Source organism: Chroicocephalus ridibundus, chromosome 2 (genome assembly GCF_963924245.1).
Source record: "Chroicocephalus ridibundus chromosome 2, bChrRid1.1, whole genome shotgun sequence".
NCBI classification, from domain to species: Eukaryota; Metazoa; Chordata; class Aves; order Charadriiformes; family Laridae; genus Chroicocephalus; species Chroicocephalus ridibundus.
This window is the reverse complement of record NC_086285.1, coordinates 35,920,039-35,941,694: the sequence shown is the minus strand read 5'-3', so window position 1 is coordinate 35,941,694 and position 21,656 is coordinate 35,920,039. Positions and strand designations below refer to the sequence as shown.

The following is a 21,656-nucleotide window of genomic DNA, read 5'->3' as shown; positions in this document are numbered from 1 at the left end:
GCCTTTCACATAAAATTAGATGCAAGATGCTACTAGAGTATTTTTAACTTGCTTCTTGATAAACAGTTGTTTCAACTATATTCATTAATGGAACATTTGTGCCATAAGATATAGGTAATTCACAGTTCTCCCTAGATATTTGTCAGGTACAAGCTAATTCCAATAGCCGTTGTACTACTGAAACCTCAGACAAAAGCAACTATTTGCTAATGGCACCATGAATTACTGTGAGAACATAACTACATGTAAGTTAGTGTATCAGTCTCCAAAATACTCACCTTGCGACTTTTGTTACGCTTTTTTCACAATCCTCAATAACTTTAAGACTTCACATACCCTTACAAGAAAAGTCACTTTGCATACACAAGAACTACTCATGCTACTGTTTATAGCACAAAGGGACACCACCCACCAAGGTTCTGATTGGTACACAGCGAATAAAAAGCATAGATAGGTGGATATAAAAGCTTATCTTCACATTGTCAACAGAGACTTGCAGATTCAAAAGAAGTTATGCACCTGTCTTCTTCACTCTTAGATTAAAGAGTGAAGTCTTCACCATTAAAGATCTAAGCCCATCAGTTTATTTTCTTCTCATTTCTTCCTCCCCTCACCTCTAACCTGAGGAAAGTTTCAGGGCATTAGAATTTCAAGAGACAAAGAACTCAGTGATCGAGTAGGAAGAACACCAGATAGACTGCTACTAAACTTCAGAGACGTACAATCTTCCAATCCAGAAAAACCTAGAGCACATGTAGCAAGAATGACAAGACTGGTAAAAAAAAAAAAACCACGAACAGGAGCCTTTAAAAGTACAATTAAAATTTATTTTTCCTCTTTCTGCATTGAAGTGACTATATGTTTACACACAATGTGACAGAAAAAAAAATCATCCGGATGCTAAGGTTGTAAGTGTATTTTTGCTTTATAACAGTCCAGAATATCAGCAGGGAAATGAAGAAAAAAAAAGCACATAACTTTGGATGGTATATCATCCAGCACCTTCAATTTTACTGGTTAGATTTTCTCCTTAATATAGGATTAGACCACCCCCACGTACAGCACACTTTTGGCAAAAGTCCCTGAATATACCCCCTCCCTGCCCCCCCCAACATTCAGTACATTTTAAAAAACAGGCTCAGTGTCACTTTCTCTTTAATAAGACTTCAGTAACGTTTTGAAACACAGTGCATCCACACTGCAATTCACTTTGCTGTAAGGCTAACTTAGACATAAGGCAAGCATTACCTTAGCTCTCAAATATTCCATAAAACACCCTTAGAACATACATCTCTGTTAAATGCAGAGATGCCTTGCTTCCCCTCATTGCTTTTCCTCCTATCAAAAAAGCAATTCAGGGAGACGGTGTGCTATACTCATCACAAATTGCAAGGTACTAAAAAGTTAAAAAGAAACAGCAATGAATAAAAATAAACAGTATTCACATATCCAAAACTTATTTCCATCACTTAAATAATCTTATCTGCAATTACAAAATACATACACTTAAATATCTTTGTAAGAAATAATCATCTACGATATCACAGATTATGATTTGCTTTTGATAATCTAACTGCCCTAACTCCAGCATAAATATATACCTGGACAGTGTTACTACCTAGGATGTCTTCCTATTATAATTAGTTTTCTTAAATATACAGTAAATTCTCTCTACCTATTATGACAGATAGTGCAAATAAAGACATTCTTTGGGTCACAATTTTAAAATATTACTGCCAAGGCTATCCTCAATTTAATTTTTTTTAGTAAATGAGTAACAAAATATTATAGGTATACACATTTTCTAGCATCTGTTTAACAATGCTTTTTCCTCAGTTACTTCAGCTTAACGCAGATCACAAAAAACGAATAAGCTACAATACTGCTCACCTATCCAAAAGATATGTTATATTTATACTTAAATAAATATATTTAGAAACCTACCAATAAGTTCCCCATCGCTTTCCATTTATTGTTATTATCCAATGGCATACTACATCAAATTGTAATATCAAAATACCTTTAAAGACAACAACGATGACTTCAGAAGTACTGCTCAAAGGCAATGAAATAATGCTTTGAGAACCTATGCACAAAACTTAGGCCTACATAGATCCAGCACATTGTATAATAGAATAGTTTATGCTTCTTTTAGAGCCAACTACTGCTTTGCCTTAGCCAGAGATAAAAAGCTTATCTTAAACATTACCTATCATAGGTGTAGCAACACAAAGCGGCCCTGTTTGCTATCTAATGTTGCTTGCTGGTTTTACACGTTTATTTGAAGTTACTGGCACATGATTGCTAGTTCCATTAGTGGTATTTGTTGCTGAGCCATTCACAACAATGTAATCAACTTTGTTTTCCAATTTCACAAGGCGCTGTAAGATGTCATCCAGAAGAACAGCAATTGTTCTCTTAAGATCAGCTGAAGATAATGGAAAAAACAAATTAGATCCTGTTATTTACTATGTGTGGAAAAGAACTGCTATTTCAACATATTCACATCTTAAGACTTGCTATCCTTCCTACTATACTTTTTGGGAAAGAGTGCAGATTTGTATAGAAGTATAGAATTAAACAGCTGCTTGATTTTCTTTAATACCATTTCTTTGTTATTTTATGCACAGATCATACCACCATAACAGTGAACGGTGAATGAAGCCAATTAAATATTCAAGTGTAAGAACAAACCCATTATTTGGAACATTAGACTAGTGACTATTCAAAAGCAGTATTTCAAATATCATCCAGACTACAGCACTAGAATACCCAGCTATGACATCTTCTAGCCTTGAACAGCAACAGAATATATTTAAATACTTTCCAGCATAAAAAGGTAGTTCTTAATAGCTTTCCTCTAAATAACAGACCTACCCCACAGAAAAACTGCTATGAGAAAGTATCTTACCACTTCGTACATAAGCCATAAAGTAGTTAAAAAAAAAATCCATATATTTAGGCTGATATTGATTGAAAAACAAGAGAAAAGGACAGTAAAAGAAATTCCCATATTCCAGAACACACAAAAAGTAACAGACCTTTCAACAAAAGCTAATTATGCTGTTGTCAATGTTCATATCACTATCTTCTCTCAGATATAGAAAAAGTGAACAAACTTACCAGGTTTTACAAGGGGTTAAGATCCCCACAACACATGCAGACGCACATAGACTGCCTCTTCCCCCCAGCCCACTAATCAATTCTTAAGCAACGAGAAAAATTGGGGAGGAAAAGCACAAGTATGAAAGTGAAAAGAGAGGAGTAACCTAGATAAAATTAAAACACTACTAAGTAAATTTAAAAAAAAAAAAAAACAACCCAAACCAAAAACCACACACCTCAGGCCAGTCCCTCCCTCTAAAATTAACCAGTTCTTGTTTAGTAATGCCATCTTGGTGTGTGTGTGTGTGTGTGTGTGTGTTTGGAATTTAAGACATTGCTATACAATTCGAGCCAGAGCAGGGTCTGCTGTCAATGACATGCCATGGGTCATGTACTCTGTAGTACCATTTTGCGCTCAACAGTCTGAGGGAAGGAATTGCCCACTCGAGTTGTGAGTCTGATGATCAGCATGTAGACCAAGAGTTGACTTAATTTTTCATTAAACTTCAGACAAAACGTCAGAAGGCAGATCTTGTTTGGAAATACGCTGTAAGACTTATACAGCAGTAGAAAGCTGCAGTACACAAGGGGTTTTTAAAACAAATTAATCAGAGAAGTAATTACACAGTAGAGGCAGGAGGTCCTTGAAGACAAAAAAATTGGGGGGGGGGGGGGGGGAGGAAAAGGGGAAGAAAAGAAAAAGTAGTCGCTTACTGTGGTAAAAATGTTAACTTAATGAATGAAAGAATTAAAGGCTAAGACATTTTGATACTGTCCTCCTCCTCTTGGATTGCTTGCTGCTCATCTTGTCATTACAGACTTGCCTCCTTGCTCCTGAGCAGCAGCAAAAAGAGTTCAGACACATTTTTTCTGCTTGTACTCTTACCAGAGTGCATGTAAAGGGCAGCCTACAACTGGTAGAGCCCACGTTTTTAAGGATTTCTTAAGAAGGGGATCAAAGTACATTAACATACATCTTTACATATATATTTTTTTTAATATTTCTTTTTAAGCTTTGTACTACCCTTATTTTCACAGATACATTGTTTTCTTTAGGACAGATCACAGGTACTTTCTTCAAATTTACTCCCTAAGGGCTAGAGCTCATTGCAGCCTTCCCTCAAGAGAAGCTATGAGGGACCAAAGAGTTAAAATTATTAAGACATTTTTACAGCTTTGCTAAAAAGACCTCAAAACTATCTTTTCTGTATTTCATAAGACAGGCACAGGCTCTAGTAATCTATTACCAGTGAATACTGGCCACATACTCATCAAGTTAACAGGTACATCAGACAGAGAGATACGATGCAGCAAGCATCAAAGCTCTAGAGAAATGGGACCTTATCTCTAATGGCTACTTCTAAAGCAAGGGGAGATCCTGCTAAATCCATAATTTCCTTTCAGTCTCAAGACTGCAAACTCAACTAGTATGTCGCTTTCCACTGCTTTTTTACTACTTAAAGAGAAGAAAATTAAATAAAAGCAGAAAGTTAGCAATGAGGCACAAGAAGAATCTGCAATGTTGAACTGACTTAATCTAAAACTTCGTTCCCATATCAAGCATGTGCTTATACCTCAATAGCTTAAAATTCAGAAAAAGCACAATCTTCTAAGTAACAGTAGTCGTATACCTGGAGATATCTAAAAAATACCTGGAAAACAAAAATCTCATATATCAACCTTGATTTTGCACCACATCTTAATCTTCAACTTCAGTGAATAAACTAAAATCAAATCAGTTAATACAGAGTTTCTTCTCCTAAAGAGCAGTATATATTACTTTAAAAAAGAAAAAGTATAACTTCAGTTTTCAGGAAAAAATAGATACTTAAATAACTAGTATGGTTTATTTCCTCTTACCATATCCTGCCATAGAGGCTCCACCGCCACCGTTCATTAAATTTTTATTTTCTTCTGCCAGTGCTTTGACATATCTTTTACTTAGGTCTAGTATCTGTCCACGCAACTCGGCACTGCTTTGGCGTCTTGGATACTGAAAAGTGTAACGTAGCAACATCAAACCCCAAATGATTCCAAAAACTAGTAAAAACATACTCAGTTTCTGGGACATATTTTTTCTTGAAAAGGTTAGAAACATTTCTGATGAAGGCCCCAGGTGTGTCTTAATTTCAAGAGAAGTAATTGAACTTGGCTTTGTCAAATTATATTACATACTAAAAATAAGATTTCTATGAAGTAAAAAAATCTTCTGGATGGATCATCTTGAGTACATCTTCTCATGTTTTAGTTGGTCTTGATTCCTGAAATTTGTAAAATATCACTTGGTTATTCAAAACTGCTACAGTTGTTGAGATCAATGACAAATATCAGCTTCCAAATGCAGTATTATTGCATAATCTAGCAAACAGTTGTGGATTTGTATCTGCTTAGAGGTGCAGTAATTCTTCTCTCACCTGTTTTATCCAAGGTTTCCTCTTCTTACTTTTACCAATTTTTATTCTCCAAAAATCAAGAGTTCTATGCTTCTACAAATCACCTTAAGTATTTTAAATACCATAATTTGGAGTGCCGTTAAACCCAAATGCATCTCAAACAAAATGCAATATCTAGAATAGCCTTGTAAAACACTTATACACAACATTTTGATGAGATATACACACAAGGAAACAGGAATACATCTACGCACAAGGAAAATATCTTGTGAAATCATTCACTTGATTCTTATTCCTCACTCAGAAGCATAGGGCGAGTATAAACAGATAAAATGCAGAACAAAGTTTCTCGGTTGGTTAGTTAGTTTGAAGTTGGGCATCATCCTCTTCTGGTTTTGTAGAGCATTACGGTTGGGGTTGTTTTGGTGTCTTGCTAATAAATAAATAGAACCAAAACAAAGCGGCACATTGCACCCACTTTTAGCATTTTACTACCACTTTAAAAAAGTCTTACCATAGTAGCCAATTCTGATCCCTCAATAGATTAAGGCTTTGGGAGAACAACAAGCAGTAGGAAGCTTCAGCAGTTAAACAGCAAACATCCAGAGAGTTTGAAGCAGTATGAGCCAGACATCTTCAGGGAGCTCTGTACTGGGGGGTTAAAAAAAAAAAAAAAAATAACAACCAAAACAAATTGCAGGACTGAAGAGACCTTCATTTGCACGTGGAGTGACAGAAGTTCAGGGCTTCAAGCCACATGCTTTTAAAACATAAATACAGTTTTAAACCTAACTTGAAGTACTTGTTATGGAAGAACGTAGAATACATTTCCATTTTATTATAAATGTATACATTTGAATACTCAATAACTGATTTCAATATACTTCTAAAAAAATCTTGGTAAGAATCTCACTGAAATGTGTCCTTCTTGTGCTATAAGACAGTGACAGCAAATGTTCCAGATTCATCATATATATAGAGACACATATATTTGCATACTTATTATTCCCTTATTCATTTCCCCCCTCAAATAAATCTGATCTTTTTAGTCTCTTTACATATGTATACCTCATATTTCTCATTTTTCAGCCACCTCTGAAACTTCTCCAGTTATTCAATACTTTTTTTTGAGAGGGAGTTTCTAGTATTTAAGATGATCTAGATAAAGCTACTCATTTTACCTAGTAGTTATGTTTTCCCTGTTATTCCCCATTCTTCCCCACATATTACCTGACATGAGTACTTTTCAGATTGAAGTAACACGTTTCATAGAGTTCCCCACCAGACTTTCTATAGTGGTACGCAGGTCTCTGTTTTTATTAGAATATCGAGACCAAATTTCTTACTGTGCTAAGCACTCATCTAAACTGAACTCCGCCTCCATGGTATTTTTCATCACCTGTGATGATCAGTTCAACTGGCCTTATGCTGACACACCAGGATCTGCTGCAAACACAAGTGTCACCGCCAGCAGGGTTCCGAGTTACACTTGTCGCTTATCCTTCACCTTCACTCGAGATAATCCTCTCAATAGGTTGGCCAACGTGACTGATTCCAGCAGCAAATTTTCAAAGTGCTTTAAAATCAACACGCATACCTAAGTTATTCTGAAAATTATCATCCTAAGGCAGGGGCAATATTAGGACCCGGACACCAAAGTTGCTGTAAAGTAAAAAATGACTGTGTGTAAAATGCCCAACAGTAACTACCAGTAAATAAAACCTTACTTTTACCTTTGGGCATACCGTAAGCGGCAATCACAAGTCACTGAATGAGGAATAGCTTACCTCACCTTAACTGTGGGATAACCATGCGCATGAACAGCTAGCCAACATGCAGTAATTTGAAATCCCACTGTAAATTCAGTGGGATGTACTTTGTTCAAAAAATGTGCTTATCCCTCAAAAAACTATTTTTAAGACGCAAATTTGTCTTAAGTACATAAAAGAAGAGAGAAAACAATAAAGACTTACATTCTACAGTATCAGCACGAATATTTGGAACTGTGTGGTTAAAGAGTTCCTGAAACAGATCCTCCATAAACATGAGCTAGCCAAAACTCCTTTTCCGTAGCTCTTTGCCAAATCCATGGCTCTGCACTCAGACTTTAAAGCATAAACTGCACCTACATCATTATGCATTAACACAATCCCTGAATAGTATCAAATATGACGGAAAACATTTACATATGAGGTCCAGGAGTAGGGTATTCACATGATGGCTCAGAGACCAAACAGTATCTCTCAAGGAGAGACCACAAGTTTCAACCCCCATTCCCAAAAGTCTACATTTTATATTACAAAAAAAAGTTTGTCTGAAAATAACAGATATCTCTTGTAGAATTTAAATTAAGTTCAGCTCTCCACAGATCTCCAGCTATATCTCATCCTGAAGCATTTAGACAATATCACTACAGAGCTTTAGAGTGGAAATAATTCTGCCATCACACTGTAAATAAGACCACAAGCCAGGATAAGAGTCCTAGCCAAGAGGAACAGATTGAATAAACTCCCGCCAAGTAGCAGTAGGAATTACAGACTGGGTCTTTGCCATGTATATTTGATTCACAGTGCAAATGCTGACTACTGAAACTAATGGAAATCAAGGACTTAACCCGCTGGGCAAATGGCATAACATCCAAATACTGTTACTGGGCAAAGGAACTGGGAGTAAGGTGTACTAAAATGAAGGGAACTATCTGTATTTGTCACTTTTCCTATGCATTTTTAGAGGCCATTCCACCTTAGTGAATTCCAGTGTACTTTCAAAGTTCTGGAGATTTTGTCACCTCTTTCTTCCTGAAGCATGCAATTCTAGTGACACATAACTTTTTCATTTATTTTACTCTGAAAATGACAAGCCCAAGCCAGGGGCAACATTAAAACTTGGAACTACAAGCAATTCCTGAACAGAGGATCTGGGACAAGGTTTGCCTTTCACGGACATAGAAAGAGTTTGGTTGTCTTCACTGTTCCACTGCTGGTTGTCTAAGAAATGTAATGCTAAAGCCTGCCAATGTGGATTTAACACTGTCCAGTGGTACCACAAACACTGACACACATCTGGCAGCAAAAGCCATGAACTGTGCAACCTGCTCTAGGTGACCCTGCTCTGGCAGGGGGGTTGGACTAGATGATCTCCAGAGGTCCCTTCCAACCCTACGATTCTATGAACTAAGACACTCATCCTCTCTAAAATAAAATCATGTCTCTATCCTCCAAGCTGTGTTCCAACATCACTCATATATAAATTATATTAGTGAGCGCATGAAAAGAAAGGAACAAGGGCCAAAGAAAAAGCAACAGAAAATCCATTATATGTTCCATAATAAAGCAGTTCTAGTATCTCTGATGCTACTTAACTAAACAGTTGCATTGGGCTTTCAGTTTGAATACTGACCCTTCTCCATGGAAACCAGCCCATACTTATAAAACATCATACTTGAATTTTGTTGCAAAGTCTTCCTCAGATTCTGCTTCACTTATTCCCAGCCAAACACAGAGATTATATTCACGTACAATGCAAAAAATGCAACATTCTGTAAGGCAAAGGAATGTCTCTTACATCCTCTAAAACAATCTCAGGGTATCCTGAAAACAAGGCATACCCAAATCCTTAAAATATTACAATGCATCTGACAGCACTGTCAGTTCTGCTTGTCAGTCAGCTCTCATGAAAGACCAGTACATATTCATTATCGTTTTTCTAGTCTGTCCGAGAGATCCCAGCCTTCTGAACCACTAGAAGTGGTTATCGGCATCAACAGGGCAAATTTAAAACTATTGCAGAGATGGTGTGTTCCTTCTAGTTTTGAAAAATGTACAGGACAGATGAAGATGATTATTTATAAGAGAAAAAGAAATCAGCAGGCCCATCAGGTATTTTTGGTAGTTATTAGTAAACAGCTTTAGCGAAAAACTAACTAAACAGAGTCAACAAGAGATGAAAAATACAGAAAACTGTAGCCTGAGAATCCCATTTCATTCAAGGATCAAAAAGACCTTAACAATAAAGCCAAGAAAAATGCACTGAAAATAGTACTGTTAACATACAGTCCAATAAAGTCACCTCTTTGGTTATATATTTTGAAAGACAGAATGCCAAATACTGAGGCAGTAGTTCCTCAGTGATACCCTAGAGACCTATACAGGACTCTAATGAACTAAATATATTGAGAAAGTAGCCTTGATAAATTGGAATTTTACTCAATCTGTTACTTGCAACCATAATACTTATCTGTTCCTCACTGCCAAATTATGATCAACAACAACGTGACACAATGAATTCAAAAGCAAGTCTGGCTTTGTAACCAATTATTATTATTAACTGTATGAACACAAGAAGTGATTTATCAAGACAGAGAATTAAAAAAAATTCCAGATATAGTCATAGAAGACTGCATCCAACTACAGACAGAGGACGGCGGGGAAAAAATAAAATCTTGTAACAGAACAGATAGCAGACAGAAATTAGGACAGTAAAAATGAAAGCTGACATTAATAATTACTACACAATAATTGTACAGTACAAAATTAGAATTTATTACAATTTCAGTGGGAACATAACAAGTTTATGAAATTATTAAGGATTTAAAATTAACATTAAAATTATGTCTATATGAGAAATTTCTATTAAATTAATGGCAGCAAACATCTCTCACTACAGTGAGGGTACTGTATTAGTAAACAATAAGCCATGCTCTAAACAGGCATGATGATACCTCACTGCAATTGCCAACGCATATTTCAGGAAGACAAAAATCACAGCGCATTACAGAGAACTGTGGAAATATTTCCACAGTTCTATCAACTCTATCCTATTAGTTTTCTTTTTGTGTCTATTTAGAGTGTGCTCCCCCTGGCCCATTTACCTCTGTGAAATCCAAAATCTTTTGGTTTTTTGATTTTCCAAAAGAAAACTTTGAACATCACGGTCACTCAGCTGACAGACATCGCGCTGACCATTCTGAGAGCAGACAGGCTAGTTCTATGTTATTTGGAAACCTATCAGCACAGTCACTGTGCAGCAGTGAAAATGGGAAGTCTAAAGAAGGCCTGACACAAAAAAAAGAGCATAGAATGTATTCACTGACCAATTAGTCTTTGAAGACAGGCACAATGAAAAAAGCACAGAGATGCCCAGGAGCTACATGCTGAGACTTTTTGGAACACCAAAAATGATGTTTGCATTCTGGTAATTTGCTGTCTTAGATAGCTACCAGTTTGGCAGTAGGAAAACAATCTGCATGAGGTACAGCTGACAAACAGGTGCCCAAAGAAGTTAAGTATATCCTGTTACACAGGACCACAATTCTTGGCAACACACAGGAACTTAAGTTCTCCCTTCCTACACACCACACAAACTCCCTTTCACAAACCATCTTACCCACATCATTCATATTTAAAACTGGTGCCGAATGAAGAATCACATTCCTCATATTTTTAAGAGCACGTGAGTCCTTGAAAAGATGCCGATAAAAGCATTTTGCTGCACTGGCACATCTGTATTGGTGACTTTTGCAGACCAATCCTTTGGTTCCTAGGTTCATTAATCAGGTTCAGACAGCTGTATAGTGCCATGAAAGAGCAGAATAACCTATGCAGAGGCAAACTACTACCAGCAATGTGTGTCCCCAGACAAGCGAAACCACTTTGGGCTGTCTTTTGATGAGATCAGCTCTCAGCTTGTTAAGTATTCCTATTATCGTTGCTGTAAAATTTGGTCAACAGAAAAATGTCACCAGCAAACAGGGAAAAAAGAAGCATACCCTACTCACAAAACCTCAGCAATGCCTGACACAACAGACCCCATCAAAACACTATACCTGTGTCCTGATGAGACTCAAGGGTCTTTCGAGACTGCATCATAGGTCAGTCGATAGAATTTATATTAACACCTGCTAGGCTCAAGTGAAAAGAACAGCACTATACAACACACTGCCATCTTAAGAATAAGCAAGAAGGCATATTTCGGGGGGGGGGGGGGGGGGGGGGGGGGGGGGCAGGAAGAGGAGGAGGGGAAAGGCTGCCCTATAAGTATGATGGCTCCTGGTTTTAGCAGGAGCCATCATTTTTGGAATGCACTGCCAAAGGAGTCTGCCTAGTGCTTGGTGTCTTTTCCAGGACATCTATCTTTTTACCTTCATTCCTCTTCCTTCATCCTGCCTTTACATGCCCCAGACTTGCAATTACCAAGGAACACTGGGGAAAAAAATTTAAAAAAAAAAATCACTTTGCCTTATTGCTACCTGTCTTTAGGGGAATACCTTTAACGGATATTCCAAGTGAAATCATAGAAAGACATGAGGTTTAAGGGAATAGCAAAAATGGGTAAGTAACTACCAAGAATATCTCTTCTTCTACAGTGCTGCAACAAAGAAAGAAGAAAATCGCCTTGTGTGCTCCTGCCATTCCCTGTCTCTCAAGGGAGCCAAGGGATATCTGGGACAACAAAAGTCGCAGCTCACCAAGCAGACAGATACTGTTTCTGCTGAAAAGCTGCTGGGACTGCCTCAAGCATATCTTAAAACAGGAACAGTTTTACCTCCTACAGGCTTCTAAGAACAGCGCACAATTTGTTTTGTAGCAACACTTTGAGTTGAAAGCAAAAAAGTATCGCTTTAGATTTGAAAACCTACATATCAAGTTCCCAGCGGCTCTGGTAAAAATCATCTGAGTGCCCAAACACTAGATTACCTTTTGTATTTCAATATTTTAGAAATACTGGTGACCTGTTTCTACTTTCAATGCATGTAGGACTATTTGCATTGATTTATTTTACACTTTCTGCCAACAATTGTTTTTATTTTGGATCATGTCGAAGGAATCTGATTAAGTACTTTTTGTTACCTTAAAAGTATTCTGGCCCTTTTTAAGCACCTCCCTCCCCAGCTTTATTTTGCCTACTACTGTCAGTGAATGCTTTTAAAATAAACCAACTATTTAAAAACAGAAATCCTTTGTTCCTTGCCTGTGGGCAGTCAGCCAAGATCCAAGATTTTGAGAGGGGAAATGACCTGGCAAGGGTTGTGAAGAAAATTAAAGCAAGCAGATATCAATGGGGACAGTATATTATACTTGCTGAAGTTCCCCTCCTCCCACTGGGTCCATCTGGGCCTCAAAACATTTCTACATCTCTGTATCGGCTTCTTCAAAAAAAAGAAAATCACAACCAAAAACTTCACAGCAAGACCCTTGCTCATAAGAGCCATAGTTATGACAAAGCATGTGGTAGACGTTGTGCTTAGAGACACTGTTCAGTGGTGGTTTTGGCAATGTTAGGTTGATGTTTGGACTCGATCTTAAAGGTCCCTCCCAACATAGATGATTCTACGATTATATGAGGTACCTTCTTAGCTCCTCATTTCCTGATAAGACTGTCACAATTGTTTCATTGCAGTTGAACACTAGGCTATGTCAAGTACTCCCATGCAAAGTCATAACTAGTACCTCTACTCCCTTGTGAAATTTCACAGCTGTGTTTGCATCACTCTTTCCAGAGCCCCTGGGACTCCAAGACTTCCTTCCAAGACGATCATATAGCTAATTTTAGCTAGTTTTACAGAGAGACATACCTGCAAGATGGTGAATGTAGGCTATTGAGAAGAGAGGTATTTTCACTGAACATTTTAAAGAGAACTAAAAGGAAGGAGGGTGTCATTAAAGAGAACTAAAAGGGGAGTCAAGTAACAAAGTGCCAGCTGCAATGGTGGAGAGATTGCCACTGCAGAACTGGTCATACACGTACACACAGTGCAGCATCCACAAAAACACGATTCCCGTAGAACGGTAACCAAAAAAGGGCTTGTACCACTGGGGAGAGAGGAAGTAACTTGTCTGGTTTTATTTCAAGAAACCTGCAGAACTCAAACTGAGTATGGACATGTGCGAGGTGTCCACCAAAAGTATGTTTCAGCAGTAAAACTATAATACACACCGGGCCTCAGATTCAGACTCCATCCCAGGAGGCTTATCCAGTTGAAGATTTTTGAAAAATAACACTGGAGGAAACATTAAGCCAGATAAGTTATTTTTTTCTACATCTTTTTATTATTTCTAGATTGACTTGTCTGTTTATCTTAGCATAGTAAGAATTATGACAGACAGTAGTTAACCATCGCACCACACTGGCGTACACTGCAAAATATGTTATTGCTGGAATTAAGTACAAGGTACACAAAAATTTAACAGAATTACTTCTACCATGGTAGCCTCTTATTTCTTCATTACTACTATAGAGACCAATTTCAGTGGAATAAGTTTTAAGTCCTCTTGTCTAGGCCTCTAGTCTAGGCCGTGGTTTATGTAGGCAAAGTACCCATTTAGTTCTGAGCAATCCAAAATTAATCTTTTAAGTTACATTGGCAAATGGTAATTTAAATAGTTTTTTGTAAAGTTGACAATCATAAAAGAAAATTTAGGAAACTATTAATAGTGCTTAGTTGAGGAAACCCAGCCCACCTAACGGTACAAGTTTTCAATCACAGGTGAAAGAGCTTGTCAAATAACAAATACCATATAAAGTACATTTTCGCAGTAAACTTGTACCAGGACAAAACACATTCATTTGAATGAATGATCTCCACAGATTTTTGACAGCTACTGGAAACAATTTAATGGCTATTTTTGACACTGGTCTTCAGATATATTGACTACACGGCTGACAATTTAAGCTGACAGCATGTATTTGTCTTACTTACAGTTTCAACAAGATGCAAGAACTAGTGCCCTTAACTGTTCTTGGCAAAGGTACAAGTGATCATGAACTCCAGTGGAAATATTTTACTTTTAGCAGTTAAATGACACTTGGTCCCCAAGCTAAATCACAATACGTTATTAGCTAGTATCAACGCCTCCCTCAAGGAGCTAAAAGCCAAAAGAAGTGTCTAAAAGCAGAGACTAGAAAAGCTTTTTTTTAAAAAAAAAAAAAAGAGGGAAGTAGCTTTATTTCCAACTGTAAAAGCTTTAGGAAAAAGGCCTATTTACTAGACCAAAGGAATTCCAGCATAATTGCTTAATCCTCTGGAGTTCTCAAGTACCTGAAATGAATTATTAAACAATTATATATTGGAGCACATAAAATAACAGAAAGAAGCCAGAATAATTTAGGCGTTACACACATGGGTATCTCCAGCAGTCAAAATGGGAACAAAGGTAGCAATAAATTTCCACATTTGATCTAAAACTGCCATCACTCCACTTTTGACATTAGAACAAAATGCTACTTACAATATATTGTTCTCATCTTCATATTGTCTCCTTTCTTTAATGTTCTTATGAGTGTAACAGCAATTCATGATATTTGCTCCAAATTAGACACTAAATTACAATTAGAACAAGTCACATGCATGCTTAGCTATTATGCTCAGCAAGTTCATATTCTGAAGGTTCTGTTAAAAAAAAAAACAAGTCACAATTCCTACAAAGATCACTTTTCACAGTGAAAAACCATCCCCTCCAATTTATCCACTGAGGGGGCAAAACAACAAAAAAACCCCACAAAACAACAACAACAAAAACCCCCAGTTGTTAACCTGATCTAAACCACACATCATGTCATAGGACAGAACAAAAACTCTCTGCTTTGCTTTTTGGCACGCAAATACAGAAATTACACTCCATTCTAGCTGTCAGTATCTTTTAGATGACAAGATACATAAAAGCAGATTTAGAAGATGCTACCATTTTAATTAGAAAACTGAAAAGAAAGTTTATTAATAATGAATGATTAACGGAGCTAGAGAAATAAGGTAGAAATAATAGTATGTTATAAATATTTACAGAAATAAATTTAAGGGAAGAGTAAAAATATAGTTAAAATATAATCAGATGTTACATATAAGAGTAATTTTATTATATTTTAAGAAGGAAGCATTATTCCACAACTTTTGCTGTCTGGAAGTTTCATATTTTATAATATCCTAAAATTAAAACAATTGTTTCGCCCATTATTTATTTTGTGCAAGCTTGTTAATGCCAGAAGATCACTCAACCTAACATTATTAAGGATCCCGCCTTTGCTTGAATATGGATTAAACAAACATTGTTTTTTCTTCCTTGTAAGTTCCATCACATCATTGTAAGCATGCTTTGCCTCTCTGAAAGTTAGGTCCCTACAGTACAAGAAAGACATCAATCTTGCAGAGTCACTGCAGTCAGTTTATGATGGAAAGGCCACTGCAAATGAGGAGGGAAACCAGAAAACCCTTGTTTCCTTCCCTGCTTCCTCACCATCTAAGGACACTGCATCACAGCCCTGGAGTAGCGTTAGCCAGCCAAGGGGAACATTCGGAACAGCAGAACACACCGTACCGCAGCTCCTGCGAGCGGGGCCTGCAGCAACACCGCCACCGGAGAGACCCGCGCTGCCACCGACAGACGGAGCTCGCAGAACCCGAAGGAGCCCCACCTGCGCGCAGCACCGAGCGCTCCGCCAGCCCAGCGGCACGACCCGCTGCGGAAGGGTGAAGGTGAAGAAAGAGGAAAAGGCTGACGGCTGCACAAACGCCGCCGGGGGAGCGCAGAAGCATAGCCGAAGCCAGAAGGAAGCGTAACCTGTCCCGAAGCAGGGGGTACAGCCTGAGAGAGGGAATAACGCGGCGCGCTCAGGCGAAGCGAAAACCTGGGTTTGCCAGGCCGCGGCTGCCCGGCTTCTCTCCTCACACACTGGCCGGCTCCCCCCCCGCCACCCCCGCCCGGCAGGGCCGGGCCGTCTCCCCACACGGGCCGCCAGGCCTCCACCACCCTCACTCAGGAGGCTTTTCCTCGCCCCTTCCCCAGCCACAGCTCTTCCACACCCCGCTCCCGGCGCCTCAGGAGGACGGAGCAAACCCCCCTCAGCCCCAGCAGCCCGCCGCTACCTCCACTCCCAGCCCGCCGCCGTCTGACAAGCGCCGCTCCCTCCGCTTCCGCCCGCCTTGCGCCGCGACGCACCACCTAAGACCCCGCCTCTTCTCCCGCCCCGCCCCGCCCGAGAGCGCTGCCGCAACGCCCCCTCCGCGCGCTGCCTGCGGCGCATGCGCGGCCGCGCGCTGCCCATTTCACGCCGGCTTAGCCGCTCGTTGCAGCCGCTAACTACCGGTGGCCGCCGCTGTCGCAGCCGGTGGCTGCCGCTGCTCCTGGGCCTCGCTCGGGGTGAGGAGGCCAGGCCGCAGAGCCGCGCGCCCGCAGGACCGCTGCCAGGCCGGCGGGGAGAGAGAGCCGCGGCGCGTTGCCGGGGAGCGAGGCGGGCTGTGAGGGGCCGATACATGACTGCAGGCCTATTATGCCTTTCCTGGAAACGTTCGCTGTCGGGGGCCCCGTCCGCTTCCGGGGAAGCTGGAAAGCTATGTGGCCGTGGCCATCATTTCTCGTTGCCGTCCATAAGTAAAGATTTCCTTCAGAAGTGCAGATCGGGAAAGGTGTCGTTTCTGCCCTCTAACGGCGTGAGTGAATTTTGACAGCGGCCTGAGAAATGAGTGCTGTCCCTCGGCTCTGCCGCAGGGGCACTTTCCCGTCACCCGTGCTCTCGTTCTTGTAACCCGCGGCTGCACAAGCTGGGCTGTTCGTGGCTGGGACGGTACTTAAACTCCCACCGTGGCAGACACGGAAACAAAACCCACTGTGGGTACAGGACTGCGCTAGCAAGTTACCTCAGGCTCTTCCTGCAAGGTGATACTGAAAGGAAGTTGGTATCAGTTAGCTAAAAGTGAACATAAGGGCATGTTCAACAGCTGCACTGTTGCTAGTATTGAGGAGTACCTGTTGTTTACCCCAGCTCGATGCCTGTCAGGATTGTCCCTACCTAAACAAGCTGAGGTACTGGTTACAGGTCAGATGTTGCAGGTAGGTGTTAAGGGAAGGTCCTGCTTGCAACACTGCATCCTCTGCAAAATAAACACAGTTAGAGCAAGCGTTGTCTTGCTGATCCCACCACTACTCCAACTCCCCATCAGTACGCCTACACCAGCACTGCGCTGCATCTTTCCCGCCCTTCCAGTGCATGCCAGAGGCTACCTAGCTCCTTTGTGGTTTTCAACCTTTTTTTCTGCACAGATTAGATGCAGGAAAAATCAGCATTTAAATCTGTTGATCTAATAGAAAAAAGGATATTGATACATCAGAGAGGTTAGTGGCCTGGACCTAAGTAGACAAACAAAACTGTTGGCAGGTGGTAAATGTAAGCCAGTGAATCAGATGCATATAAAACTTTTCTAATGTTGAGTAGTTTGCAGTCCCTTATTTCAGAGTCTTGTCAAACATATTTTGGAAAAGGTTTTTTTTCTTTTCTTGTTGGTCTGGAAAATACTGGTGTTCAACTGAGCGTTAATTTAAATTTGAGAAAATTAGGCAACTATTGAACTGGATAGAAGGATGTATTTCCACAGATAATTTAGAAGCAGCTGCATTGAAGGAATGATATATTTATTTGATTATGCAATCCATCTCATGGGCAAAAGTCTTTTGCTAAATTATACAATGTTGAATGAGGACAGGCAAAAAAATAAAAACTTAAATACTTGATAAGTAAGCCTTTGAGTGAAAAGATTGACTGTATATTGTGCAGCACCAATAAAATTGTTGCTTGAAGTGTTTTCTAAAGCAGAATCACCTCGTCCATTTCTGTGGGTATTTTCTCATCAAGATTCCCTCTCGAAAAGATCAAAAACAGATGGTCACATAACAAACGTACTGCAGCTATTTACTGCCATTTATTACCATACTATTTGCTCAGTGATTAATCCTTTATTTTCACAGACGTGCAGTGAACAGCTGTAATGTCTGCAAATACAATTTATATGGTATTTAGAGCTTACTAGGCAGAGAAAGGGAAATCTGTCAATGGTGTGATCACAGGAAGATTTGCTTGTGGAGGTCACAAAATTGTATTAAGAAATCTGTCTCCATTATAAACGTACCCTCTGTTGACAGGAACTTTCAACTATTAATACCATTCTTAATTCCTGTTGCCTGAAGGCCTCATGTATTTGGCCATCTTTCATGAACATGCATCTCACAATATTATGTGATACTTTTGCCCCTTATCCAAGATGCATGGTAAAATCTATATCACAAAATAACATCAAGCACCTTGTTTCTCTTCAGTGACAAATGAAAATCAAACCTTAACAGTGTTTACATGGTCATCATATTTGTGGGTAATAATATTCTCAGGATCATTTCAAGGGATAGATAAAAGCCCAGGACTGCAGGAGTAAAAACTTGCTATACTGCAGCGTTCCGTATTGTTTTTCAAAATGCTAAAAAAGAAAAAACAGGTTGCTGCTGCAATGTTATCTTTGTTCCTTTCCCATGCCATTCACTATCTGTAGACTGTCCTTCTGACATTAATTTGCATAGCTATTGCTCTGTCCTTTCCAAATATGCGTTAAGAATTTCCTCTCTCATGATACTTTCAAACTACTTAACGGTAATGGCTAGAGAACAGCACTCTGACCCACATGCTTTGTGATTAGTGCACCTGCTGCCTTCTTACTTAACTGATTAATCCTCTAATCTGTATATGTAGATAAGAATGTATACACCTTTATACTTTCCTTACTACTGCTCCTATTTTTCTCTCTTCCGATCTCTTACCAGTAGTTTGTACTCTTTCACTTTAGGGAATGGGTCTGATCTGGGCCCATCTTTCCCCCCAAATTGTGAATATTGTATACTCACTACCGCATTAAAGCTAACAGTATGTTACAACAGTATATTAATATTGCTTGAAAAAGCTCCATAAGGCATGCTTGAAGTACATATAATTATGCCACATTAGTGTATCTTTTAGGCTATCTCTAGCTGTTTTCTGTGTTTGAACCATCTTCTGTTTAGCAAAGAGGCTCCCAAAGACACAGATCAAATTTGCAGTCTGTCACGGTTTTGGCCACATTGACCAATCAGAATGACAGATGGCCCTTCCGCCCCCCCCCTCCCCCCCCCCCCCCCCCCCGTCATCTCTCCAAAGAGAGGAGAGGAAGAGATAAGGACATTTACGAGTTTAGAAAAAGAACTAAACTACTTTAATGAAAGTATTAGTAAATAATGAAATAATTAATAAGTATTTTTTTAAAAAAAGTATACAATATATACAAAACCGTATCCAGCTCCCGGGATGATGATCGTGTCACCAGCAGGCACAGGGCAAGTCCCAGACTGGAGTCAGTGACAGACAGGAGCAGGATTTTGGATCTAGAGTCAGGAATGCCCGGTTCGGGATCAAAAGCAGACAAACAGACAGGGTCCTCTTTGGACGTCAGCCATTGAAGAAAGAGAGTTGACCTTTTGATCCCTTAGCTTTCTACTGAGCATGATGCAGATGGGATGGAATACCCCTGTTAGTCAGTTTTTGGTCACCTGTCCTGTCTGCTTCTTCCTACAGGTGGGACCCCCCTATGCTTTTCTGCTTCCAACCCTCTAATGGGGCAAATAGCGAAGTTAGCTGACCTTGGTTGTTATCGCAATAAGTCTAAGCAAGAGCCTCTCTGGATACCATTCCTTGGTATAATCAGGTCTTATCACTCTGAGAGTGAACAGTTTCTGAACAACATGCTGTTAATTTCAGAGTTTAGTCAGTTAGAAGAGGCCCAGCTAAAAAGTAAAATTACAAAACAGAAAATTGGTTCTGTTTTACCTCAAACCAGGACACAGTCTTACTAACTAATAAATTGTGAAAGTTGAAATGTGATATCAAATAATTATTGTCTTTATACTCCAAGAAGCTACAGGTAAGTTATTGTAGAGAATAATGGATGCAGAAGACTTATGCGAAAAAATGGTGAAGAGAGCTCGTATTTTTCAATTTAAAATGTAAACCTGATTGGACTTTTTAAAAATAGGTATTTGTGTCAGTGACTGCCATTTTTATTTTAAGTTTAATTGCCAGAACACTTTAGGATCACAGAGATTAAAAAATCCTGCTGGAATAATGCAAACATCTTGAATGTGTGCATTAATATTAGTCTAACTCCGGAGCTGGAATCACAATGTGGGTGAGATCTTATATATGTACATTTTACCAAAAGGTATATTCCTGTCCTATGTTCTCCTAACATTTTCCCTCCTTCCCCTGCTTGTTTTTTTTTTAGTGTAACCATTATGTATTTTCAATGGGTTCTTCATATTCCACTTTTTCAGTGATACACCTTATGGTAGAAGAGTGATAAGCATTTTCATCTCAGAATTTAAGCATGCCCTTCATGCTCATCCCCTTTTGTTCCTGGAGTTAGATTACAGGCAACATCATCCAGGATCAGAATCAGATTACACCACAACAGCATATGATCTTGCAGTAGAATAAATGCTTTGTTAATAAAGTTACACTTGGAAAGGGAGATGAGCAAATCTACCTACTGCAGGTGAATGGAGTACAGCTGGTATAAAAGACAGATTATGACATGGATTCAGAATGGCTTTGGGAAGTGAGACATCAGCAGAGGCTAAAACTCAGGCCAGCCTCCTAGGAATGAGAATTTAGTTGTAATTAAACAAGAACTGGCTAAGGAGTTGACTAAAACTTTTGAAGTGAGTGATATGCAAGAAACTTTCGGACACAAATAATTTGCGAACCTAGAGGACTAATTTACTCTTTAACTGATTTTTTACTTCTGATTCAACAACCAAAAAGAGGAAAGGCTGGCATGTACAGTTCCAGCCTTCCATTTACAATAGACGCAAGAAATAATCAAGATCATTTATGGTCCAGGTAGGAAGCGTTGCACCATTTCCGTAAAGATGAGCCTATATCGAGGCTCTGAGAGAACCTTGAGCTGTGGGTTGAGCTGCGTGTGGATGAGCAGCGTGAACGTGGGCTACCACAGCAGCTGTTGGAAACCCAATGTCACGGGCTGTGGAAGGGGAAGCAACCAGTGCTGGGGACGTGGCCCCTGTCTAAAGCCCCGCGAGCACGCTTCATGTAGCAAAGGCATTTGGTTTCTCAGGAAACATCTGCCTGTGAATCACCCTCTGAGCTCCTCATTCCTTTTTGGGAATACTCGCTCACATGAGGACTCAGGATGGTCATTCTTTGGTTCCAACCATGGTGAACTAAAGTCGACCAGCCTCAGCCAGAGCAGGAACTTGGGCAGAGCAGCTTCTCAGCCACAAAGGGAAGCTCCTGCCCCTGAAGAAGCAGATGGAGATGTGGAGCTAGGGCAGAAGCAACTCCTCAGCTTTCAGC

General features: G+C 39.6%; 2 protein-coding genes across 7 annotated transcripts in view; both read right to left on the bottom strand.

Annotated features, from left to right (window-relative positions):
• Positions 1–16,424, bottom strand: part of FAM221A (family with sequence similarity 221 member A) — a 34,518-nt gene extending 18,094 nt beyond the window's left edge. The window contains exon 1 of the mRNA XM_063325017.1: positions 16,357–16,424. The gene's annotated coding sequence lies outside the window, so the exon portion shown is untranslated. The remainder of the gene's footprint in view (positions 1–16,356) is intronic.
• CCDC126 (coiled-coil domain containing 126) lies at positions 806–16,455 on the bottom strand. Of its 6 annotated transcripts, XM_063325022.1 has the most exons (5): positions 16,357–16,428; positions 14,726–14,886; positions 6,013–6,149; positions 4,966–5,366; positions 806–2,428 (listed from the first exon to the last, which is right to left on the bottom strand). In XM_063325022.1, exons 4-5 carry the CDS (start codon positions 5,201–5,203, stop codon positions 2,247–2,249), a joined length of 420 nt encoding a protein of 139 aa, XP_063181092.1. In that variant the 5' UTR covers positions 5,204–5,366; positions 6,013–6,149; positions 14,726–14,886; positions 16,357–16,428; the 3' UTR covers positions 806–2,246. The 6 variants fall into 6 exon arrangements, with proteins under 6 accessions (XP_063181092.1, XP_063181090.1, XP_063181094.1 ...); XM_063325020.1 differs by lacking the exon at positions 14,726–14,886 and having other exon boundaries at positions 16,357–16,455; XM_063325024.1 differs by lacking the exon at positions 14,726–14,886 and having other exon boundaries at positions 6,013–6,144; positions 16,357–16,404.
• Positions 16,456–21,656: the final 5,201 nt, after the last annotated feature.

Bases quoted from the DNA above. Each gene is read 5' to 3' on its own strand.
- CCDC126 (XM_063325020.1), bottom strand. From the start codon at position 5,203: ATGTTTCTAACCTTTTCAAGAAAAAATATGTCCCAGAAACTGAGTATG. The intron at 2,429-4,965 runs GTAAGAGGAAAT...CATTATCTTCAG, and splicing joins AGCCTCTATGGCAGGATATG to CTGATCTTAAGAGAACAATT.